At 40.2% G+C, this 22,880-nt stretch overlaps 1 protein-coding gene across 1 annotated transcript; it reads right to left on the bottom strand.

Moving 5' to 3' along the window:
• Positions 1–444: 444 nt before the first annotated feature.
• Positions 445–17,238, bottom strand: LOC142053540 (carbonic anhydrase 3-like). Its single transcript, XM_075085332.1, has 7 exons — positions 16,970–17,238; positions 15,998–16,195; positions 8,447–8,565; positions 7,519–7,611; positions 6,521–6,586; positions 5,487–5,642; positions 445–1,622 (listed from the first exon to the last, which is right to left on the bottom strand). The coding sequence occupies exons 1-7, from the start codon at positions 17,013–17,015 to the stop codon at positions 1,503–1,505; spliced, it is 798 nt and encodes a 265-aa protein (XP_074941433.1). The 5' UTR covers positions 17,016–17,238; the 3' UTR covers positions 445–1,502.
• Positions 17,239–22,880: the final 5,642 nt, after the last annotated feature.

Genomic DNA, 22,880 nt, shown 5'->3' with positions numbered 1-22,880 from the left:
AACACCCTCCTGCCCTAGAACACAGCAGCTGGGAGTCCAGCCACCGCCAGAGCAGCAGCTGCTTTGTATTTCTAGAGCTCAGTGTAAATTACCATTCAGATTAATGGTTTTACATAAAGACTCAACTTTTGCACTGTGCCATCAGCTTGCAAAGGAGTTGACTCACGTGACATTACAAGAAAGCCATTGACAGAACAGGGTGATCTCACTAAAAGAGTAGATGTGGATGTCTCAATGATGTAGCATATTTAAGATGCTATTTCCTTGCTTGCAGACACGTGAAATATTATCAGCACTCTTGTAGTTCAAACAAACATCTGAAAAAGATACCATCCATCACCCGTTTCCATAAGGTGCATTAGAGAGGACACTGACAAGTCTTTCTTTAAAATTCTGTTACTTTTACATGTTTCTAAAATTGGAAAAAAACATACAGAAGAAGAATTCTTAAGTAAATGTGTTTATTACTGTTGGATTTTTTAATGCAGAAATACTGTTATTTCAAGTATAGGCTTATAATCATGTTTCATTGTTCTTTATGCCAAAACAAGACAAGAACACCTTGGTCAACTGCATTTTGATCAGGAGAGTCAAACTGTGGTTTCAGATATTTATGCACAAGTCTCATTGACAGCAGGATCAATTCTATTTGCACAGGAAGTGAGAAACTGCCTCAAAAAACCCCACTAAAACAATTAAGAACCCTTGCTATCTTAACATCCTTTTACACAGAAAAGCCACTTGCATACATGGAGAAAATACATATTCAGGATACGACAACCAAATTCTTGAAATCCATGTCACTAATTGCTACAATATTAAAATGCAAATTAGTCTTTTAATATGGACAACCAGTTGTGACACAAAAACACCTCTTCCCCCACTCCACAGTTTTAATTATGTATAACTTGGTGAATACAATTTGCAGAACAGACCTCTGTTTCACCTGTCCCTTGGTTTAAGGCTTAGCTCTTTATCAATGGTTACGAAGCAATTTTCTATCCTTTCATATTTTATGTGAGTATCTAATGCCAAGAGAGTGCTCTCTGTTTCCAAGAATGCCTTGCGCATTAACTGGTGCAGCTCAGAGCAGGATATGGATAATGCTGAAAACAACTACCGAAAACAACGTTTTTATACTGAAAACAATTACTTCTCTTAACTGCAACCTCTTCAGCATGGAATAATGCAAGCATCAAGGGACATGTGGGCAACAGGAAATGGTTTTGTAGTGGTTAGTAGCATCTTCTTTCTCCCTTTGTACTATTAACAAAAGCTAATGTTAAAGCAGTTACGAAGAGCCGACCAGGTTCTCGACTTCCATTTTAATGACAGGATTGCCTAAGTAAATGTTACCCTCTGAAAGTGATTTTCACATTTCGTGACTCAAGTTTCAGCCTGTGGACCTACAGCTGGAGTTCTGCCTAAATGCAACAGAGGACACGAACCAAAACCATCTCCTAGAGGTTGCCTCACTCAGGGCACCCAACCTGAGCCAGGTCCTAGAGGAATGATGCGCTCACCATCCTGAAATACCGAGGCTGAGTCGGGCGCCAGTTATCAACCAGGGGAAGTTCAGGTTCATTCTCCGCGTTCTTGGACAGGCTGCGGAGCTTCGCCATCTGCAGGAGAATAAAAATGGAAGTGGCCTGACGGAAATCCGTTGGGATCAAATCCACAGCCCAACTATCCAGTTCCCTTCAAAGTTGTAAAGATGTCCTTCTCTCCATCACCACAAGAACTGTACTCATGTTCTTTTCCTAGCAGTAACATTCTTAAAAATAGTCCAGACAGAAATAATGGGTCCTATCTGAACAGGATTGTGAAAAGTACTGTCATTTATGTACTGCCTACAGAACTGTGGACAGCCACAGAACATGTAGGAAGTCCTCAGAAAATGTGAACAGAACAGCCTATGCCCTAATAAACCTCTCCTACTGTAACCCTGCCTTAGTGTCTGATTGTTAAGAAGCCTCTAGAATTGCAAGGTCTTAAGGCTAAATTATAAAATAATCGTTCATTTCTGTGGTGGGTCCGTAGCAGAGGATGTATTCTGCTGCAGTGACACACACAAAAAAAAAGTCCATTAATAATAACAGGAATGCAAATCTGGATAATGACTTGGTCAAGGTTTCAGATGGTTTGTAAACAGGGTCTGCAGCTTGACCCTCCTTGGCCATTTTTTTTTTTTAATATCCAAGGTATGTTTTTTCTGAGGGATGCTGTAAGAAGAGTTCTGCCCATACTCTTCAAAACCATATAAAGCTCTTCCTCTACTGCTTTCTGATTTTCAAAGGATGCAACACATATACCCACTTACAGACACACTATGTACCTTTGTGGTCACTGCCATGCACGGTATCAGACAGAAAGCCCATCAACTGCGATACAGGCACGCGACGCTTCCTCATTCGAACGGCTTACCATGAAAAAGATGCATACATTTTCCCATGTGTACAGTTGAAAAGGTAACCCCATGCATGGCAAGCGTCAACTTTGTTTGCAACTAGCTTCAATATGCTGATATATCTACCTTTTACAGTACAGAGCTCAAGTCCAATAGAAGCAGAACTTCTGTCTGGGCTTTAAAAGCCAGGTTCACCGTGACTATACTAATTCCAGTTTATGGGCTGAGCTAGCTCAGGCATCTCAACATTGCTCTTTACTACATGGCTTAGAAAAGCCAGCTATCTCAGTTTGCTTGAACAATTATGAGGTCACATTTATAACCAGCGTGGTATGTATCAGCTGGATTGTTCGTCTGAAATTAAATTTCAGATTTTAGATGAAGAATAATTCGTATGGGAACAGCAGAAGATGAAAATTGTTCATCAGTTTTGTTAATACTGATAAAGTACTACAGGAGGAGAGATTAATGGGCTTTATTATTATTTGTGGAAGATCTGCCCTACTCAGTAAAAAACAAAAAGTATGTATTCAGGCTATAGCTACATAAAGGTGAAAAATTAGTCTGCAATTGGATAGAGTTATTCCACAGTTAAATTCTTATCCTTTCATCAGAAGTAACCTGAGCAGCTAGGCCACCCACTCTACACCTCACAGGGATTTCTGGTGAATTGATTCTTCCTGCAGAGTACTGATCCGCAGTGACTGCGCTGATCCTTGTGGCCAATACACTATTACCATCTGGCTGCAAAAGCATCCAAGTGATCCACTGTAAATGCACATGCACTTAAAATAATTACTATTAATGAGGCTGCCATAGTAGTACACTTTCTAGGATTAGAAATAATTGGTAACTCAATCCTCTGTTATAAGTCTGTTATTTAGACTGCAGGCACTCCGGCATGAGGGAAGTCCTTCTACTGTATTTGTCTACAGTACCTTGCAGATGCTGCCGGAAAAGTGGTTATCTCAGGATAAGAGCCAATGTCCCATCTATATGTAGTCAAAAAAATGCTCCATTTTTTCTACAGCAGGGCCAGTTAGAAACAGTCTGTATGTTTTCCAAAACTCACTACCTTTAGATAAGCTGAAAAAACAGGCCATGACCCAAATACAGCACTGATCAATAAGTCTTTTCATGAATCTGGATCAATGATGTGATTAGTTATTCCTTTAAAAATGCATTTCAAATCTAGATGCTCAGTAATGACTACACTTTTCCCAACAATATCTGTAGCTGATCATCTGTAATATAAATCTCTAAGCAGATTTATTTTGTGGAAACCAGTCAGACCATATTTATATTTTTCACACAAGTAGCAGCTTCAAAATAGCCCACATATTTTAATTTTTGGATGGGCAGGGAAACAGGAGGCAGATCACTTCAATAAGCTGTGAAAATTAAGCTGTAAATTATATGAATACATTACCATATTTCATCTCTTGCCAGCTAAAGTTCCCATCATACCTGAGTTCTATTCTTTAAAAGATGAAGAGCCAGATAAATACAAAGTACTAGAAAACAGGGTGGGTTTTTTTGTGATACATGCACATCAATCAATGAAACACCTTATCACCTTGAGAACCTAAAATGGAAAGTTATGTATCTACATAGAATATCTTCATAATATGTCAGTCACTTGATTAATGTTCATGTTCTCACTCCCCTGGAGTCTTGAAGTTTGTGATATCATTTCATTATAGTCTGCTCAATAGAGGAATAATCTCAGGTGAGAAAACTGACTTGTGTGGTACGAGTAGAGTCATAGGCTAAAATGTGATGAAAGAGGGCATTCAGATTTCTATAAATGGGACTGAGGGGGAATGAGGATTACAGAGAAGGCTTTCAAATTAACAAGAAATTATAGTTATCTGATGCTGCTCCTCATTGTGAAAATTTAGCTGGTATACCTTCCAGAAGGATGGGTATCAAGCACCTGATACAACACTTCCGTAGTTTTCTTGGTTACACGATGCCATCTAGAATACGAGGTAGAGAGAATCACCAGTCCCATTAAATTTGTATTCTGACAAAAGATGGTTTTGAAAGCATGCTGTAAGAGACACATCTGCAAAGTGGAATGTTTAAAAAGTTGGAAATGCTCAGCTGCATTAGGTGAGGACACTGGATTCCTGTTTCACCCAGTGTGCAATGTAGCTAGGGTACCTGACTGCCCCACTGCATTTCATTGCAGATGGCCACATTTTCATTTCATAATTTGTCCAGTGACCACCCTCAAACATATATCATGACAAGCACCGAACACTTTACGTGAGGAAGCTAAGACAATATAAACGATTGAAAAAATCCTGCATAATCAAAATTTTTGGTGCAAACCTGACGTGAGCTTCAGCTAAATGTGTCAATGTTCTGATTTAAATGGTTGCAGGAGAATGCAAGTTAATGGCTTGAGCATTCCTACGCTGGCTCTTGGTGTAATGCAGTGGTTTGAGCTCTGTGTAAAATAAAAGGCAGGAGCCAAATCCAGCTCCATCCTTTCCTACTAGCAAGAGTTCATGTTGTGGGAACACAGGGACTGGGAAACAAAAAAAGAACTCCTCTTTTCTTTAGTTGATGCCGCAAGAGGTCTCTTGCCCACGGGAGCAAGAACTCTCATGTACAGTAACTACTGCTTGCCGTCAGTCACACTCCAAACTGCTGTAAACTCACCACCTACGCTGTGTTATGATTTTACTGATTTATAAAACCCTCTGATGTCTGTGGATCTGAACCACCATGATGTCTGATGCAGGCTAGGAATCAATTAACTGTTCCAAGTAGAGAAGGTCATAATCTCTATTCAATTAGTTAATGTAGGAGTCATACAGAGACAGATAGAGAGATGTGTCTAATAGGTTGACTGCACATATTAGGTTGTAGACTACAGTCCTTTGAAGATTTTTACAGGTTCCCTATAGAGTCCCAAGGTAGTTTCTAACACATTCAGTTATCCACTGTACTTCTAGTCATGCAGTTTCTCACAGAATCCAATCAGCATTTTCCTTGTCAAAAGAATAAGATCAGGTTATGGCATGTAACTAAAAAGAAGTGAGTAAAATACTATCTATTTGAAGTTTACCTGGTCTGAGCTGACTATGATAGGCTCCCTAAGAATAATCCAGGTGATGCACTCTTCACAAGGTGGAGTAGTGAAAGACCCATGGTATGTCCAGTAGTCGTGAGATTTAGGGAAAAGAATTGAAGGATCGAAGTTTCGAAAAGCAACTTCTTTCCCCTTTAAAAAAACACAACAAAACCAAACAGAAAACTCTTCAACAGGTCTAGTCAAGACAAAGTAAGGTGTAGCTCTGGTATTCTAAGAAACAGAGAGTGACTCACATAATTCAGAGGTACGAACTAAGGAAACTAAGCACACAAGACATAATTTGAGGCAGTGTAAGGATAAGTGGGCTGAATGACCCTCAGAGATGGGCCCAGAGAAGCATGACACAACATACAACTCCATGATGCTACTTCTTGTACCCGAGTTAACTCAAGTGAGGCGGCGTCCAGTACCACCGTGCTTCACTCATTTCTGTGCAGAAATACTCTTCCTTCTGGCCTCCTTTCTTATGGAAATTCTGCCTATGTATCGAATATTGGATTAGGTCACCATATAATGAAGTGAGACAGGTACTCTAGATTTACAATATCTGTGCTAATAACAAACAAGACAGCCTATGAAATGTGAGATTCCTATCACGTAATGTTATCGGAGACACAGATGTCTGGTCAGTGGCATTTCCAGAGGCCCATTAGGCGGCCTACTTCAAGACCAAATGGACTGATTTCCAAAGGTGCCTTTCTTTTGTCACTGACCCCTGAGGGAATAAGACTCCATGCCTAGTTTTAAGGTGAGTAAAGTTTGGTGAGATGACTCCCACTTTCACAAAATTAAAAGGCTCACTAAAGCCAAGGAAAGCTCATGTAAATGAAAGAAAGGAATTTCTTATTAAGGAAAAGCTACCCATGGTTGGGTTTTTTCCCCACAATTATATTCTGGCAATGTTGCAGAGCAGAATTTGAAAACTAGAAAGTCATGCCTTTTGACTTTTTGTTTTGTCCTGAGAATTTGCAGCCATCTTCCTATAATGAAAAGCCCAACATTGTTACCTTCGTTTTGATAGCATTTATTTCTTCAAGAATTCTCTTCATCTCCGGTTTGGGAGTTTTCCCAACCTGTAAAGGAAGCATGAGCTAACCAAAGAGTTCTGCTCGATCAGTTTTCTTCTTTGTCCTATTTTTTAAATATGTGCATCTAAGCATATATCAACTATAAAATTACAATGCATTAACCCAACCTGTCACCCCTACCAGCTTAGTAAGTTATGTCTTCTGTCTGTACTCTCTGTCTGTAGCCCAACAGATATTATGATCCATATGAGGAAATTATATCAGTACAGAAACTCAGCATCACAGGTAATTTCACAATACAGCTATTCCTGTTGACATTGAATTTTAGCCTAACAAAGACAAACAACTCTTCAGACTCAAGTACAGAATTCAGAAAAAGTTTCATTCTAGTTTAAGAACCATATTTCATGGTCAGATCTACTGTTTGCAGTTGTTGGTCTCAACACAGATGTCCATCTTTCTATCTCTAATGAATATTAATTAAACAAGAGAGAGCAGAGGCCAATATTTAAGACTAAGACTGCATGCCCCAAAAAGGATTTTAAAAAATGATGAGTTACACGTGTTGTCTGTGAGTTAGCTTTGCCTGGGACAAAAGTTCATTAAAAGCCTAGGGTCAATATCTGTCCTTGAAATCAGTCCCTGATTAGCACAGAAGACAGTTGACTGCTGTTGGTCAGAGGGCCACTGCTGACATCATGTCCCCAAAGCAGGGGCAAATACATCTGGATTTACAGCTTCCACCAGCCACATAGTGACACAGTAGCTGCTGGGACAAGCGTGTGTAGTATTGGGTACCATTTGAAATAACATGACTCATGCTCTGTAACTTGAAAAGCATGCATTATTGAAAGACAAGCCCTTCACTGTTGTGCGACACCTAGAAAATATATTCAGAGGGTTTTGGTTTTTTAACCCTGCAAGAACAGAAAACTCTATAGTACGCATACAAATAAGGGTTGCATGCTCCTACTTACTTGCAAAAATATGGCCAAAACAGCTATTCCATCAGTTCTTCTCACAGCATCAAGGTAATTACTGTATTTGGGATTCCAGTGTAACAAATGTAGCTGGAAACAAAGAAAACCATGTGAAAAACCCGTTATTGAATACTAGAGCAGCAGAGGCTGAATTTAGAGTTCTTCATGTACATGAGAGTGTTCAGGGCAACAAAGAATGAGGATTAAGCCTTCCAAAAAAAAAAAAAAAGAGAGAGAGACAGCAATTCATTTATACCAGCTATATATTACCATTTAGACTACTATTTGCTTCAAAAGAAACTATAAACGTCTTAACAGAGAAATTGCAAAATAGATCAGAAATCTCATCTTAAAGCTGAAGAACACAGAAAAGATGCTTATGTAAGCAAGTAGAACACGCAGTTCAGAAGTCATCTACTGATAAGCGATTTATTTCCTTTTGGCTTTCAAATTACAGGAATTCTAGCACAAATTCCATATGAATGTAAGATCTGAATATTATTAGCCTACAGTTCTAATCTTCCCTTACAATCCTAAAGTGGTAGAAAATCCAGGTAACACATTCTTCCCCCTTTCTGTCACAACAATGTTGTACTTCTGCTATAATACTATACTTTCAGAATACTGCTTTAGTAAGCTTGTGTTGCTTCTCAGTAATTTGCCCTGCTGTCCTATGTTTCAAGCCATGCTGATCTGAGAACATGGAAACTTCTGTTTCACATAGTATTTTTCTTTTCTTACACAGTGAGAATTACTACAACCTGATTCACATTTATAAAAATTGATGAGCATAAGAATAAAATGCCACAGATAAATAGAAATAACTCCTTGAAACACAGACAAATGTCAAATTTTGTCCAACCTGAATGATAATGACAAATATTATTTTACACCCTATTTTAAAGTAAAAAGTGGTGAGTCTTACCTCTCCTGCATATCTCACTCCATTCACAACATGCTCAGAGCCATGGTCATCAGAGGAACCCCAGTGAAAGTGAAGCTGACGCAGCCTGTAGACTCCTGGAAGTGGCCCACCTCTCAGCACTGCAATTGATAATCTGCAGCAGCATTAGACTCAAGTATCTTCCAATTATTTTAAAAGACATTTATATGTATTTAAAATTTTTACATACATATTTACTGTAGAGATGGTCTCCGTTCTGAGAGTACTGAGTACCTCTTGGAAACCTGCACTGATTTTAGCAGCACTTCAGGCAACCATCTCCAGCTGTATGCACTTACAGGCAGAGGAAAGTTATTGGTGTCTAGGCTTCCATTATAGTCAGAGATCATTGTTTTAATTCAGCTGCATAATGTGCATCTAGTACTTCCTGGGATATTCCAAAGACACCTGGACGGGACTGGAAGATGTGGTACAAAATCTGTAGAAGAACTGTACTTTTACATTAGGTTATCAAAAATGGCATGAGATGCCTATGTTTGGGTAACTGAAGTAAGCCCCTAATCAGAACGGTCAAGCCTCTAGAGTAATTCTGCTTGCCTCAAGGTAGCTACTCGACAGATGGTGACCTGAATTCGTCTCTGGACTCCATTGATTAAGTGTGACTCCATCTCTGTTGACTGGAATGGGAGTTTAGAGACATAACCCACCTACTTTTAAAAGCCCACATAAGACACCTAAATTTAGATGTCTTAATCTCCGCCTGAATTTCATCTAATATTACCTATATCAAAGCACACAAGAATAGCCATGATTAAGATCAACTACTAACGTGCTAGATGATAAACAAATTCCCACAAAACACTACAAATTGCGTCTCTTACTGCAGGCTATGACTTATTTGTTTAAAAGCTATGAAATTACGATGTTGCTTCTGCTATAATGGCAGCTCCCTCCGGCTGTGGAATAGGAGAAAGAAAACAGCAAATGAGCCAGAAAAGCAACCACTGATAATGTAAGCTGTTTTCATAAAGAAAAGTTCAGCCTGTGATGAACAATACTAAATAATCTTCACATTTTTACATTGTATACCAAATGAAGGTGATGTATGTGAAAGGATCTCACAATAAAAGGGGAAGAACTTCTCCACGTTCACCAAATACTAATACTAATTAATATTCAATTCTCACTCACTTTATTTGGAGATATAAGTTATAGCATTCCTGCAAACCATTCAGCAGTTTTCAAGAACAGGTCTTTATATGCTAGAGAAAAATATCCTTAAATCTGAAAAGAAATTAAATCCATGATCATCTCAAGAAATAAAGCACTAGGAGTATTCTTTGCTGAATATTAAAGCAAGCTGTTATTCTCAACAAACTCCCTTTACTTGCTCCCCCAGACTTTCAGTACTGTGGCCGATGCAGACACAGTAACAGTAGTAGCTGACAAGGCCATCAATTCTCCATTAAAATAGATCTGTAAGACCAAATAATCCAGTTTAGGGTAAAAACGTGTCATTATTTCCACTGATGGGCCATCAGCAGACATTTTCGACTGGGCGTTAGGTGAAGCTCTGCATCACCTTGTGCCAACACATTCCTGCTTCACTCGTCTATAAATAGACAGTAGCTTTTACTTAGCACACTTTAAGCATACAGAACGATTCAAAGACTAAGATGCCTGTAAAACAACATCTCCTGAAGGACAAAAAGGTGTTTTCTTTCTTCTAATTGCAAGTGTGTAGTAAAAAGCACAGAAATACATGAAATGACAATGTAAGTAAATGAAATTTCCCTATGCTTTAAAAAAAGGTAAAGAAAACAAAACACTTAGAAGAACAAAGTTCTCCAATATCTAAAACATAAAATTCCTGAACTATGTCTGCATAGCTCAAAGTTAGTAAAAGAAATATTTATTTTTTTCAAACATATGGCTTGGAACATAAATCCTAAAGGTATCTTTATCCTCTTGGGTTTCTGTTTTCAGAAAATGCTAACGCAAATAAATACACACCCATATAACAGTTAGAAAAAAGAATATGAGGTAAAAGTTTATAAAAGAAACAACTTTAAATTGTTTTTCAGTGGTGTTAAAATAGAGCTTTATTTTTATATACTTACACATTTACATGTAACAGGGAATTATTCTAACAATTATTATACAGGAAACGTTCACCTTAAATATCTGAGGCTCACAGTTTTAAGGATGTGATAGCTGTTTTCCTACCACAAAACACTGGCCCGTGACTCACTCTGAGCTTCTGCCTATGACACTGCATGAAATGAGAAGCAAGAACTTCAAAAAAGGTGCCTGCAGGCTCACTCCCTGATATATGGGCAGCAAGCTTTTCTGTTAGTCCTCTGAAATACTGCGTAATCCTTTTCACATGGCTAGCTGGATGGCTGAACTTCTGAATATTGGAAACGTGGCATTTTTATTCCCGTTTCTGCTCTACAGGAAGTAACAGGGTGGCCACAGCAGACTTACCTAATTGTTACTCCCTCAAACAAGCTGCCATTAAAGTAACATGGTCCAGCTGCAGGAATATACAAACCAGCCCAGGAAGACAAAGGAGAAAAGTATTCACTCTTTTCTGATGCCTTATCATTGCAAAGTCTCATCCCGTTGCTCAGTGACTGATTCTTTTTATATAGGTTTGCACATCACCCTCCACCAGTGCCTGATACCAGACATAAAAATGTCATGTCAGTCTGAAGCATGTGCTCAAATTCTGCGTGAGCCCCCATCCGCACGGAAGAACAGCCTATCACAGAGCAGTCCTACATGGACACGCATGGATGTCAGTTCCAGGAAAAGCTCACCTTTTATTTGATCTGTCATAAACTGAGCAGCATGAGACAGAGCTGGCTAATGAAAGTATGGGGTTTTTTTTCCACTCTCAGTGTAATCACTAAGGCAGATGTTTGCCCCAGAGAGGGCAAGTGTTGCACAAAAGGATGTAACTAACGTGAGAAAAAGCTCAGTATCTCACTCTGTGTGTTTATACCACAAAATGAAGGTGTGATGCAGTTTGAGTGCAGATGGCCGATCCACTCACTCTACGTTAGTTAGCAGGGTGTCCTTAAGAACAGAAATGTGGCAAGAAGGTTTTGAAATAAGTACATCCAGTTGCTGAGCAGCTTAGGCAGGGGTCTGGTGGTTAATCTGCGCTAATGTCGTCATCTATCCTCACTAAAGTAAAATTGTCAAAGTTACGCCTACACAAATGCCTTCCCTGTTTGACACATTACCTTTGTTATGCTGCTTTATAACAGAATCTAACAGTGCAGTATAAAAATATACAGCTTTTTAATGTCAGGGCCACTTTTTACATGTTATAAAAAAGACTCTGCTCAAAAGATTTCTGTACTGAAACAGTCTGGCTAACTGCAGGGATAAAATGTGTTTCCTAAAAGCTTTTGGAACTGAAATTCCAATTCTCACTCGAATTTTCTTTAAGCATGCACTGAACAGGTATGCAGAAGAATTACTTTTGTTTGTATTTGAACTTCCTACCCTTAGAGGGACAGACTGGGAAAGAGGCTGACAGAATTCTGTCACCATGCCACCTACCCTCACCTGCACTGCAACACACCTTTTCCAGTTTTGTGCCTCTTGATCACAGCCTGTTCACCAGCGAGCTCCCAAATCATCTTTGTTTGCCACCTATGGTTGGGCTGCAATCCCCATCTCCAGGGGCAGAAAACTGACAGGCCACTGTGTAACTGAGGCCTCACGCAGGCCCTCGACTCTTCAAGCATTTTTACCTCTAACAATGGAAGTTCAAAATTAACGGAAACTCAGCTCCTAAATTCCCTGCACCCAAGCTCTGCAGTGCTCATATTAACGCTCAGTACCTTCATGAAGAGACTACAAATGTCAGATGCGTTAAACACTGAAGGAAGGATTTAACTTTGCTGCCTTTCACGGTATAGCCATCGAGTGGTATGCACCGCAGCTACATAAGCACTGGGATTTAGCTGTGCTATTCCTGCAATGGCTAGTGGCTTGTTGCAGCATAAGTTCAGTACACAAAATGTTAAGCAACTTTTTGCAGAAGTAAGCCAAAACTTGAGTGTCTATGGACAGGCTTCCCGCAGTTTTAATTAAAGTTACTGGGTTTTGTCCTCATTGTTTTACAATCAGTCACAAAATAAATGTTTATTCAGCAGAAGCTGATAATCAAAATCTCATTTGCGAAGATAAGAGATTTCCCACAAAGTGGTACCCTAGGAAATGCTGTCTACAAGCACTAGCCATGCTAGAAGAGACCGACAAGCAACAAGCTCTCACTACTTACAGTAACTGCCTCTTTAGAGTTTTATTGCATCATCTATTTCCAAAGGCACACATTCCTTTGATAAGAAAATGAAAGATTCTGCAAACAGTATTACGGTAATCTTGTAAGAAAATGTGCTTGTACTGAGGTACTCCAAGCCCTTGAATGTCATCCATCAGAAGGTCAGTAAAAGGAGAACTAGGAATCTGTTTGGCTGGTGAACTTCCATTAAAAGTGCCAACAAAAACAACAGACAAAGTGAGAAGATGAAAGAAGGCATCCATTTGACATAGCTTTAGTGTATCTCTCCCCAGTTGCTCTGTCTGGGTTCCATTACAAGACTTATCTGTTTATTAAACAGACCTTTACTGTTTATTAAACAATTGAACACCTTGATCTAACCATCTAACCAAGGTGCTACAAAGAAAGCCAAAGAGTCATCAGTTGTGAGGAAGCTACAAGCTATATATCTCACACAGCATCATGACAATGGTCCCACCAGTTAGGTGCTCTCAGGGCACTTCTCTGGCATGAGTATTTTTGGAATTTTAAAAGCAAATGGACTCTGCTAGTAGAAATAAGGTTGCAGCCCTAATTCAAAACAAAACCAGAGTCACTGCTGGATCTAAGAGTATCTGAGTTGCCATTCAGGCCAGAAAACATAGCAGTAGTCGGCTGCCAAAGCACCCAAGTACTGGGGTTCTGGTAGGGGCTTTACTGGGTACAGACACCCAAGTGGTTTCGAATTCAGCTCCAGTTCTTTCCTGGATTTTGATACTCCGGCCTCCACCTGCAATGATTTTACAGTGCCTAAGGTCCTTCTTCCACCTAGGTAGGATAAGACAGGCAACTGAGCCCACAACAATCCATTAACTTGTACAACAGGCAGCAAAGGCATGACACAGCTCCGAAAGCAAATATCTGTCATCAAACCTTTCAATTGCGTAGCAGATTCTTAAAGTCAACCAGACTTACAAACAGCTAGAGATAAATTCTCCAATTACTTCCACTAGACTAATTCCAAAGATAAGAGTAGTAAGGCTTTTATCAACATAATATGGGAATTACATTGGATAGCACTTTCCCCGGAAAGCTTCTCTTTAATCATTTAAGAAACTGTCTCAGTGGTGAATATTCAAAGTATTTCTGGCAGAGAAGACACAATGGAAGTAAAACTTGGAGACAACCGAAGTAATTTGTTTTATCACTCACGTTTGCAATTTATTCACCAATCTATTTCATCTACCACTAATGAAAATCTACATAGAGCTACAGATATGCGTATGACCACTCTAACTGAGAGAGTCAGGAAAATACAGGAAGCCCTTAGTTTTCTGGTTAACTCAGAAATAGTTCAGATGGAGGAAAGAAAGAAGGAACGAAAGGAGGAAAGACGGAACGAAAGGAGGAAAGAAATAATTTTTTCCAAAGGAATAAAATCTACTTTCCTGTATGATTGCTATTACATATATATGTATTATGCAGCTGGTGGTTCCTTTACACAAAAAAATAAATCACTGTATATATCCCACAATACTTAAAACACGCTCAAGTCAGTAGGAGTATGCACACTGGAATTCGTCCTGCAATTAGCATTATATTAGAGAAGGAACACTACCCACAGACTCTGCAGGCAATAGTATAACAAAGGAGACATAACAATAAACACTGAATGTTTCTTGCCTTCAAAGTGTTGAGAAATACACCTACTTTTTTTCCAGTGAGTCACTTTTTATTTCTGAGATCAAAACAAAACAGTTACTGAGCAGTTCATCTCAGCAATAATTCAGAACTTTCCAAAACTTTCTGCTCTTTGTGGCCAGCGTTGCATCCATGCTGTAGATTGCTGTGCCTGTGCAAATTCTGAGTAATTATAACAATAATTACTTTGACATTTATGCAGAAGCTGCAACCATTGATATATCTATGCTGTTCCAACAAATACAAGAGATGGTAAAAAATGGTAAGTAATGGTCATGGAGGTCTTCTCATATGCCACAGCTACATCTCCTTACTGATGTATCGTCTTATCTGACATTAATAATATATTTATTCAACTAATATTAAGAATCCCACTTTACTAGAGAAGTAATCAAACTCTCAACTGCATATTCATTTGTGAGTTTTGACAGTGTATTAACTAGTCCAGTTTACACACATTTTGATCCTCAGTTTTCATGAAACCCAAATAATTCATTAAATATCCATTAAATTAAATCCATGCCTATAGGTATTTAAGATCAACCAACCTATTAGTAAAATTCCTCCTAGTAATTATAGCTGTCAATCCTAACTATACTGTAATAGGAAATGGAACTTTTAAAGCAGTTAAGAAATAAGTCTGTACACTGTGGAAGACAGACTTTCCAATATTTTACTGAAATTGACATTTCTTTTTCCTTTTCTTACCAACCCGTGTACTATAAATAATAACACAATTCTGTTGACCTTGATACAAGAATAAAGAGTCAGGTGTGCATTTGATTTTTCCTTTTCATCACAGTACTAATGCAATTTCATACTCCTTTCAGTAATGTTTTTTCCTTTGAAATATAGCCAACAGTATTAAAATGAAATGTCAGTGGTTCTGCCAACATAAACTAAGTATTTCTAGCACCTGTTAAACAGAACAGACATATCTCTTCAAAATATATAACCCACTGACTCTTAAAAGCTATGCACTATATATGCAGCACATTGTATGTAGTCATAGCTATGAGTGGATAAAAGATTTTGGACATTAAAGCTGGAACACTGGAATATCTCAGCCCTATAATCCTCATTACGACAAAATCTCATGAATGCCAAACAGAGTTTTAACTTATTAAATACCGTGACTTTGTGGCAACATCTGGTTCATTACTTCATTTATCAGAAATTACATGGGTACAGTTTTCAAATACTGTAACTTCAGCCACATACACAGTTAAAGATGTTCTGCTCAGCATCTCAAATAGCTTGAATGGAGTTCAGTCCTCATAGATAAAGCCTGGACTCCTTGCTCCTGGAACACAAGCGACGAAATTTACCTTACACCATAAGTCATGCTGCACCAAGGTTTTTGCAGCTCTCTCCATTCCCTAGGATTTTACCTATGGACTTTAGAAGTAGTCCCAGGCCTTTCCCACCGGTTGTGCAGGGCACTGGAGTCACAGAAACATGTACGTCACACACAGGCAGTACACAGAGACCTTCTGACAGCCATCAGCATTCAGAGCACACGCTGTCTTCCAAGCAACTTGAGAAATAGTCACTGATACATAATGACAGCTTGAGATGAAAACAAAACTAACCTGATCTATCGAAAGAATCATCAAATACAACTCTGCAGGTTTTCCCATTATTGAGGATAGTCTTAGCTGCACCAGGATCATAGCTAGCAAACCATGGTAGTAGGGAGCTGTCGTAATGCACTTCTTTGTTATTGATTTCAATAGGTGACTGATGGTGTCCTTTGGCAATTGGGTAGTTTTTGTGCCACTGATCTGGTCCTAGAAAAAAAATAGAGAAATATTGTGAAAACCTTTTCCAGCTAGGTATGAATTACACCTGTGTTACAATAAACACAAGCTTGGCTTTGCTTAGCTAGAGAACATCAGTTAAAGGCTTTAATGAGTAGGTTACTAATTGCCTGGTTGCTAGTCATGCCCTGTCAAGAGTTTCACTGTACAGAAAGCAATTAGATTATTCTAGCTGGAATACTGGATAATGCAGGTCACTCAACTGAACCTAAACTCTCATAGCAACCTCAGAACTTTACTTATTAGGGGACTGACAATACGCCAAGGGAGGAAACTAGAGGAGTGTACTCCAAGTCCAGCAATGGATAGAAATATGATGGGATATACCCAAATTATTCAACTATGGCACCATGTACCCACCTGGAGAGAGAAAAAGCCACAGATATCTGAAGAAGATAGGAATTTGAAACATGGATTTAATTATCGGCATGGTTTCATCACAAACTTCATGTGGAAAAAGCTCAGCCAAGGCCGTGCTGTTCTTCCTGCAGCCAAGGAGAGCACAGGAACAGGCCACGCAGGTTCCCAATCTCTGGGCAGGAGGGACCGTGGCTGCACTGCTCCTCCTGCATCAAGGCGAAGCCTGAAGCCTCTTTCACACCTGCGAGTGACTGCAGAGACCCCGGCCCGCCGGGAGCCCACTTTCCTGCTCCTTACCCACACTCGGGATGTGGGGCCTCCCCTTCTCCCCGGGTTTTGCTCCCCGAGCCGCTGCCCGCCGGGGAGCCCCGCGGCCCCACTCACCGTTGTCGCTGTCGTAGCCCCAGGGGTAGTAGTTGGGTTTGATCATGGTGTCGGTGTCGCTGCCGCGCCCCGGCCTCTCCCGGCGGCTCTGGCGGGACGGTGGCCTCGTCTCACGGCGGCTTTTTATAGACTCCCGCCAACTCCATGCCCTTCCCCGCCGCCGACGGGACGGGGAGGGAGGGAGGGAGCGCCCCGGCCGCCGGGGGCGGAGAGAGCTGGCTGCGCCCGCCGCTCCCGCTGTGGGGCGCCGCCGCCCCGGCCCCTCCGGCCGCCGGTTCCCGGGCGGTTCCCCTCAGAGCCGCCGCAGGGCCGGGAGCTGAGGGGTGCCGCTGTCTGAGGGGTGCAGAGGGAGATCCCGGCGTGGCTCCCCAGCTCTCCCGGCCTCCGGGGGCTGCGGGGGACGGAGCCCACCCGGGACACCGCCGGGAAGGCCTGGCGAAGGGAGGGGGGCCGCCGCCGCCTGGCCCCGCGCCGAGTACGTGGGAATATAGAGTAGCACGGGTGTCCAGAAACGGGCACAGGCAATGTAGGAGTATTTTTCAAATTCAAACAAGATATGTATGCATACACACACAGTCGGACACACGCGTAGAACAGGAAGCTTAGCGTGCCTGGTTTCTGAAATTAAATTTACAGGTTACAGGCAGGCTGGCTGGGCTTTTTATGGGTAGTCGTAGAAAGCCTGGTTGTCGTAAGACGGCGCCAGGTTGCAGAGGAGTGTCCCTCCCCAGGAGCCAACACTGGTGAGGTGTCTCCTGCTCGGTGTGCAGCGTAGCCCTGGTCTGGAGGTCAGCTGGGCGTGAGGGGATGAGTCCAACAGCTTCTGGGTGCAAACGGCTATCACAGGTTCACACCCTTCCCTATGAAATTCCCACATAAACACTTGGGTTCCAGCGCTGCTCCCTGCTGCGCTCTCTCCCACTGCCTCCATAAACAGCTTCCCTGCAAGAATTCAGGAGCATTAATTGCCCCTGGCCTTTAAAAAGGTGCTGCTTCCTACTGAAAGGATTCTTGGAAACTGGAAAACATAAGCTAGCTGAAGATCCAGTTCCTGCCAGCTCCAGATAAAACCTTTATTATCAAATTAAGCATAAGATCTGTTTGTTTTGCTTCAGCTCTATTTATCCTTTCATTTAGCAGGATGTTATGCATCAAATTGCACTTAAAATTGTAAGCATACTTATTAGTGTGCATGTGTTCCTTACGTGACTCACATGTGATACACAGAAATCAAATTACTCCTAAAAATATTTGTTATTCTGACACACAGGGAATTATCAGGCAAGTTAGAAAAGACAGAGGTTAGCACCAGTGGCGTGAAATGGATGAGGGATTGATTAGGCAGAAGACAAGACATTGTACTGAAAGGTGAATTGTTGTGATTTAAATGTTAGTAGACTTTCTGAATAAGAAGTAGTGAGCTTATTTTATTTGATAGTAATGAAGAGGGGACAAAAGTAAAAGCTGGTTAAAGAAAAATGCAAATGGCACAGGTTGGAAGCATGGGGTTGTCAAAGAGAAAAGTTCAGTACCCCTGAACTTTGTGTAAACTACAGTGGGTGAAATGTAGTAGCAGAAAACGCAACATGGTGCTCTTGAATCATGGTCTTGGCTGATACGTTTTTTCTTATCTGAAGTGGAAGTGAAAGAGAAGGAGGAAGAGTGGGATTTCTTGGTGATAAAATGTCAATAAGCATTACCAGGCAGAAACTGCTCACAAAAAGCCAGGCACAAACTGGGGGCATGTCACTGGAGCTGGAGAGACCCTGGTATGACCTCCCTCCAAAACAGGTCTGTCATCCTCATAAAGCTGAATTAGGATGAATTGGAACAGGTGCGGGGGAGACAAGGGAACTAAGCCTCTTTTACAAGAGGAGACTATAAAAGCTTAGTGTGCTTTGCATAGTGAACAAATGGTAAGAGGGGAAGTGACAGCTGTCTGTATATACACATCATCATAGAGGTAAACAAGAAATGACAAGAGTTATTGAAGCTAAAGAGCAATATTAGCCAAGGAACAATTACATATACGTGTGCCATGAACAATTTGAGGCAAGATAACAGATGACGGTTTGGAACTGCCTGAGTTATTCCAGTAACTTTGCAATATTAAAAGTGGAGACATGAACAAGGTACACAGGAGCTGTGTATTTATGCCCTACAGAGCACATACTATTTCCCAAGTCTTCCTCAATTTTCACTTCCATATCCCACCATCTTCTCACTGCCATGACTCACCAGCAAATCTCCAGATCCAGAGCATCTCCCAGTGACTGTACGCTTGTCAGACTTCTGGATGGAGCTATATTGCAAACATGACCATAGCCTACCCGTAGAAGCCCAGGACTATGCACCTCTATTTGCAGTCCAAGATTTGCTCATATGGAACCCAGCTCTCTTCACTTTTTCCAGTTTCTCAATTTATTTTTATAAAAACAGCTTTAATTTGCTCCTGAAAGCCAAATTAATGTTAAGACAGGGAAACCGTAATGAGAAAATGTCTCTAGGAAGAGGAGAGGAAAAGAAATAAGAAATGGAGTTCTGGTGCTTCCTCTACTCATGTACTGTAGCTGATCAGTTGATCTCACCTGCCATATATAAAGCTTCCCCACTCCTCCCTTTTTCCAACATGTGCCCTGCACCACCAAAAGAACTTCCTTGCCCAGCCAAAAGGAGAAGGATGGCAAGAAGAGAAAGCCCTGGGCAATCTAATCTGATCTGATCTAATCTAATCTTTTAAATTCACTCTGCTTTAAACAGGGGCTCTTTTAGATGAGCTCCTTCCAGCATGATTTTTTTTCAAAGATTATATGACTATATCACAGAATCATTAAAACTCCCCCAGATCAAATTTGAAGGCTTATCACAATTTCACATCCACATCAGGACAGGAATCATGCCCGTGACATATCAACCACAAGGCAGGTAGTTTATAAGCCTGTTAGGACATAAACCAGTTTTGTGCATAAAGGCATCGCTTACGTGTGCCAAATCCTGGAAGAATCCCACATGGAGGAGAGGCACCGTTACCAACAAGATCTGCCGTGGGAGGAGTATGGAAACTAGCAAACATCATGGGTAAGCAAAAACAGGGATTAGAGAATTTTGAAAGAAAAGTAATGAATGGTACAAATTAAACTGGAGCTCAGCATGGATGATTTTAACGTTACCTTAGCTACCATAATTGTTTTCAGTATCAGTGCTAATTCATTTAAAGCTAGTCTTCTTTAACACTCCTCCACTATCTGTAATTGCACTCAGAGAAACAATTAATACTGTTCACTGATAGTTACTTACCCACATTTGAAAAGGAATATTTTGACAATAAGGATAACAGTAAGGAAAGAAAGGGAAAAAAGCCCAAACCCACCCACAACAGCTGTTTACTCTCACTGTTTTAGAGCCATTAGTAATTTCTACGAACAAGCTATAGCCTCACTCAATTTTCTTAATAAATAGTCACAGTAATACAAAGCACTGTATCTTTTACACCCACCTAAATGGGCCAATTTGAGGTTGTGCTTTACTGCCTGGGTAGGAAGGCTCAGTAGATACTGAAATTTCTGTCCTGAGCTCGAAGACACATACAGCATTTTTCCAGTCACTGTTTGTTCTGAACTCCTCAGCATTTTGACAATCTAAAAGTGACACCGTGGAGGGAAGGAAGAGGCAATCTAAGAAACAGTTTAACCTCAGACACTTCAACTTAGATCTTTAAATCAAACAAGTAAGTTAATTCTGAGGAAAAAAAAAAATGTCCTGTGTGTATCTGCTTTCACTGAGCTCTTTTTCTGTGGGACTTGAGGGTCATCAAAAATACCAAATGAGACGGGAGACTTCCTCCTGTCCTCTTCCTCTCTCGTCCTCTTCCTTTTTTCAGTGTTCTTACCCCTTCCCTATGGATTTCCTTCCTTCCTCCCAGCCTGAGTACACTGTGTCCCTCAATACCCCTCTCCAGGTGAAATACTCACTCCCTTCCTTCTCAGAAAAGCCCCATGTAGAATCCATGAAAGGCTGGACTAGATGATCCCTGAGGTCCCTTCCAACCTGTGATTCTGTGATTCTGTTATTCTGTAATCCCATGAAAACACTGGCCTTACCAGCGGGAGATCTCCTCTTCCAGTAAAAAAAAAAGCCTTTAAAAGTCTTTCTTGGGCCTTTCATTATGAAACATGGCCTAAGTTCCTTGCATGTTACACAAGTGTTTTAAGCAAATATACAGATGGCATAGAAGACAACAGTCAAAATTAAATTTGGTCTAAAGTGGAGGTTGAACTAGAAATGCTTTCACAGAGCAAAATTACATTCAACATTGGACGACAACATATCCCAATCTGCCACAAACCATGATATACTCAGCTATGTTTCCAGTTCGGAGACTACTGGATTCAGTGAAATAAATTTTCAGGCAATATGTCAGTAAATACTTCTAACGTGTGGGTAAGTTATAGAAGAAAAATAAGCAAATATATTGTATATATTAACATGTTTTCTATGTGTTCTCTAAGGTACTTGGACAAGTGTTTTCCCCTTAAATAATGATGTTTCAGTGAGCAAAATGCTCAGATATGTGTCTTCCCTGTGAAATTCAGATTAGCCATTCAGGTTTTTTATTCCTATACCACAGATTTTCTTTATATGCGTTGCTTAGACTAACATTACTTAGTAAACTTTAAAGACAGTGCTTTTTAATTTGACAACAAAGGATATTCCCTTTGGATCCCAGTGAGACTCCTCCTTTTTTTTTAAAATGTGTATTATCCACACATATATTCATAGGTTGTATAACACCATAGAGTTATGATAGTTGGTATTTGTGATCTGTGATTCTATGATTCTGTATTTGCTTTTTATATTACAGTAGCATCCAGAGGAGCTAGATATTGTACAAGCATTTAATAAGGCCTTCTTCAGAGGCCTGAGAGACAAATGAGAAGCAGGTAGGCAGTCAGGAGCACTGAGAGTAGCTCATGAGTACAAAACAAATAATGACTCAGGAATAGGATTCCAGGATTCTTGATGATTCATCCCATGCAAAAAATCACTAGAACCTTGACTTCCAAAAATTTTGTTGTCCCAATTTCTTGATGAGATACAGAAATTTATTTCAGGGCAGGCCACAGGTCACAATTTGGTGGGTGCCATCTGTGCATTGTAACTAATAAATTACTGCTTCCTTTAGATAACAGTAAAGTCAGATTTACAAAAAAAATATGGCAGACTTGGTCTCTAATTTAAAATTGATTTTAAGAATAATAGTCAAGTTCAGAGATGAAAAGCAGTCAAGAATTGAGTTTAAAATTCACCAGACAACATCTATCCATTAAAAACTTTCTAGTTAGACAGCCATTGCAGTGTTACTGTAAGTATTTCCCAGGTGGCATATACGCTGAAATATAAGTCTCTGTTCAAGACTGGAGTAATCTGCTCATGTGTGCTCTGTTACTGAGGCTTAGAACAGTAAGAATTTGACCTTGTCTCTTCATAAAAGCAAAATCTGAGAGTATCTGCTGTGAAATTCCCACAATTTGGCGGCTCCTCTCCACTAATATATAGTTTATATTTATATTTATTTTACATCGACCTTAAACTGTAAGTCTAAAGTGAAAAGGACTAGTCAAATGTTAAATAGGTGATTAAGTTTACCAGGATAATTTTTTAAAGCTTATACAAACCATGTATTCTCAATCATTGGTATTAACTGATGTGATAAAGCTCTCAGTCTTAGGATCAGAAGACACATAAGGAATATCTGGAAGAGAAACCCACATTCTTTATACACTTAAACAGCAGTCCCACTTCCCAGTCTACAATGCCTCAGCTCTCACTCTTTCTCTGACCACGTTCACTGTAGCATGTCTTTATCAGGAGACATTTATTGTTCAAACACCTTTAAATATTCCATTAAATG

This window comes from Phalacrocorax aristotelis, chromosome 2, assembly GCF_949628215.1.
Source record: "Phalacrocorax aristotelis chromosome 2, bGulAri2.1, whole genome shotgun sequence".
Classification (NCBI taxonomy): Eukaryota; Metazoa; Chordata; class Aves; order Suliformes; family Phalacrocoracidae; genus Phalacrocorax; species Phalacrocorax aristotelis.
This window is presented reverse-complemented; position numbering and strand designations above follow the sequence as displayed.

What these genes read in the sequence shown, in the direction of transcription:
- LOC142053540 (XM_075085332.1), bottom strand. Translation starts at nt 17,015, where the DNA reads ATGATCAAACCCAACTACTACCCCTGGGGCTACGACAGCGACAACG. An exon ending in TTTTGGCCATATTTTTGCAA is followed by an intron (nt 6,587 to 7,518) that starts GTAAGTAGGAGC and finishes CTTCCTTTACAG; the next exon opens with GTTGGGAAAACTCCCAAACC. An exon ending in TCATAGTCAGCTCAGACCAG is followed by an intron (nt 1,623 to 5,486) that starts GTAAACTTCAAA and finishes ATTCTCCTGCAG; the next exon opens with ATGGCGAAGCTCCGCAGCCT.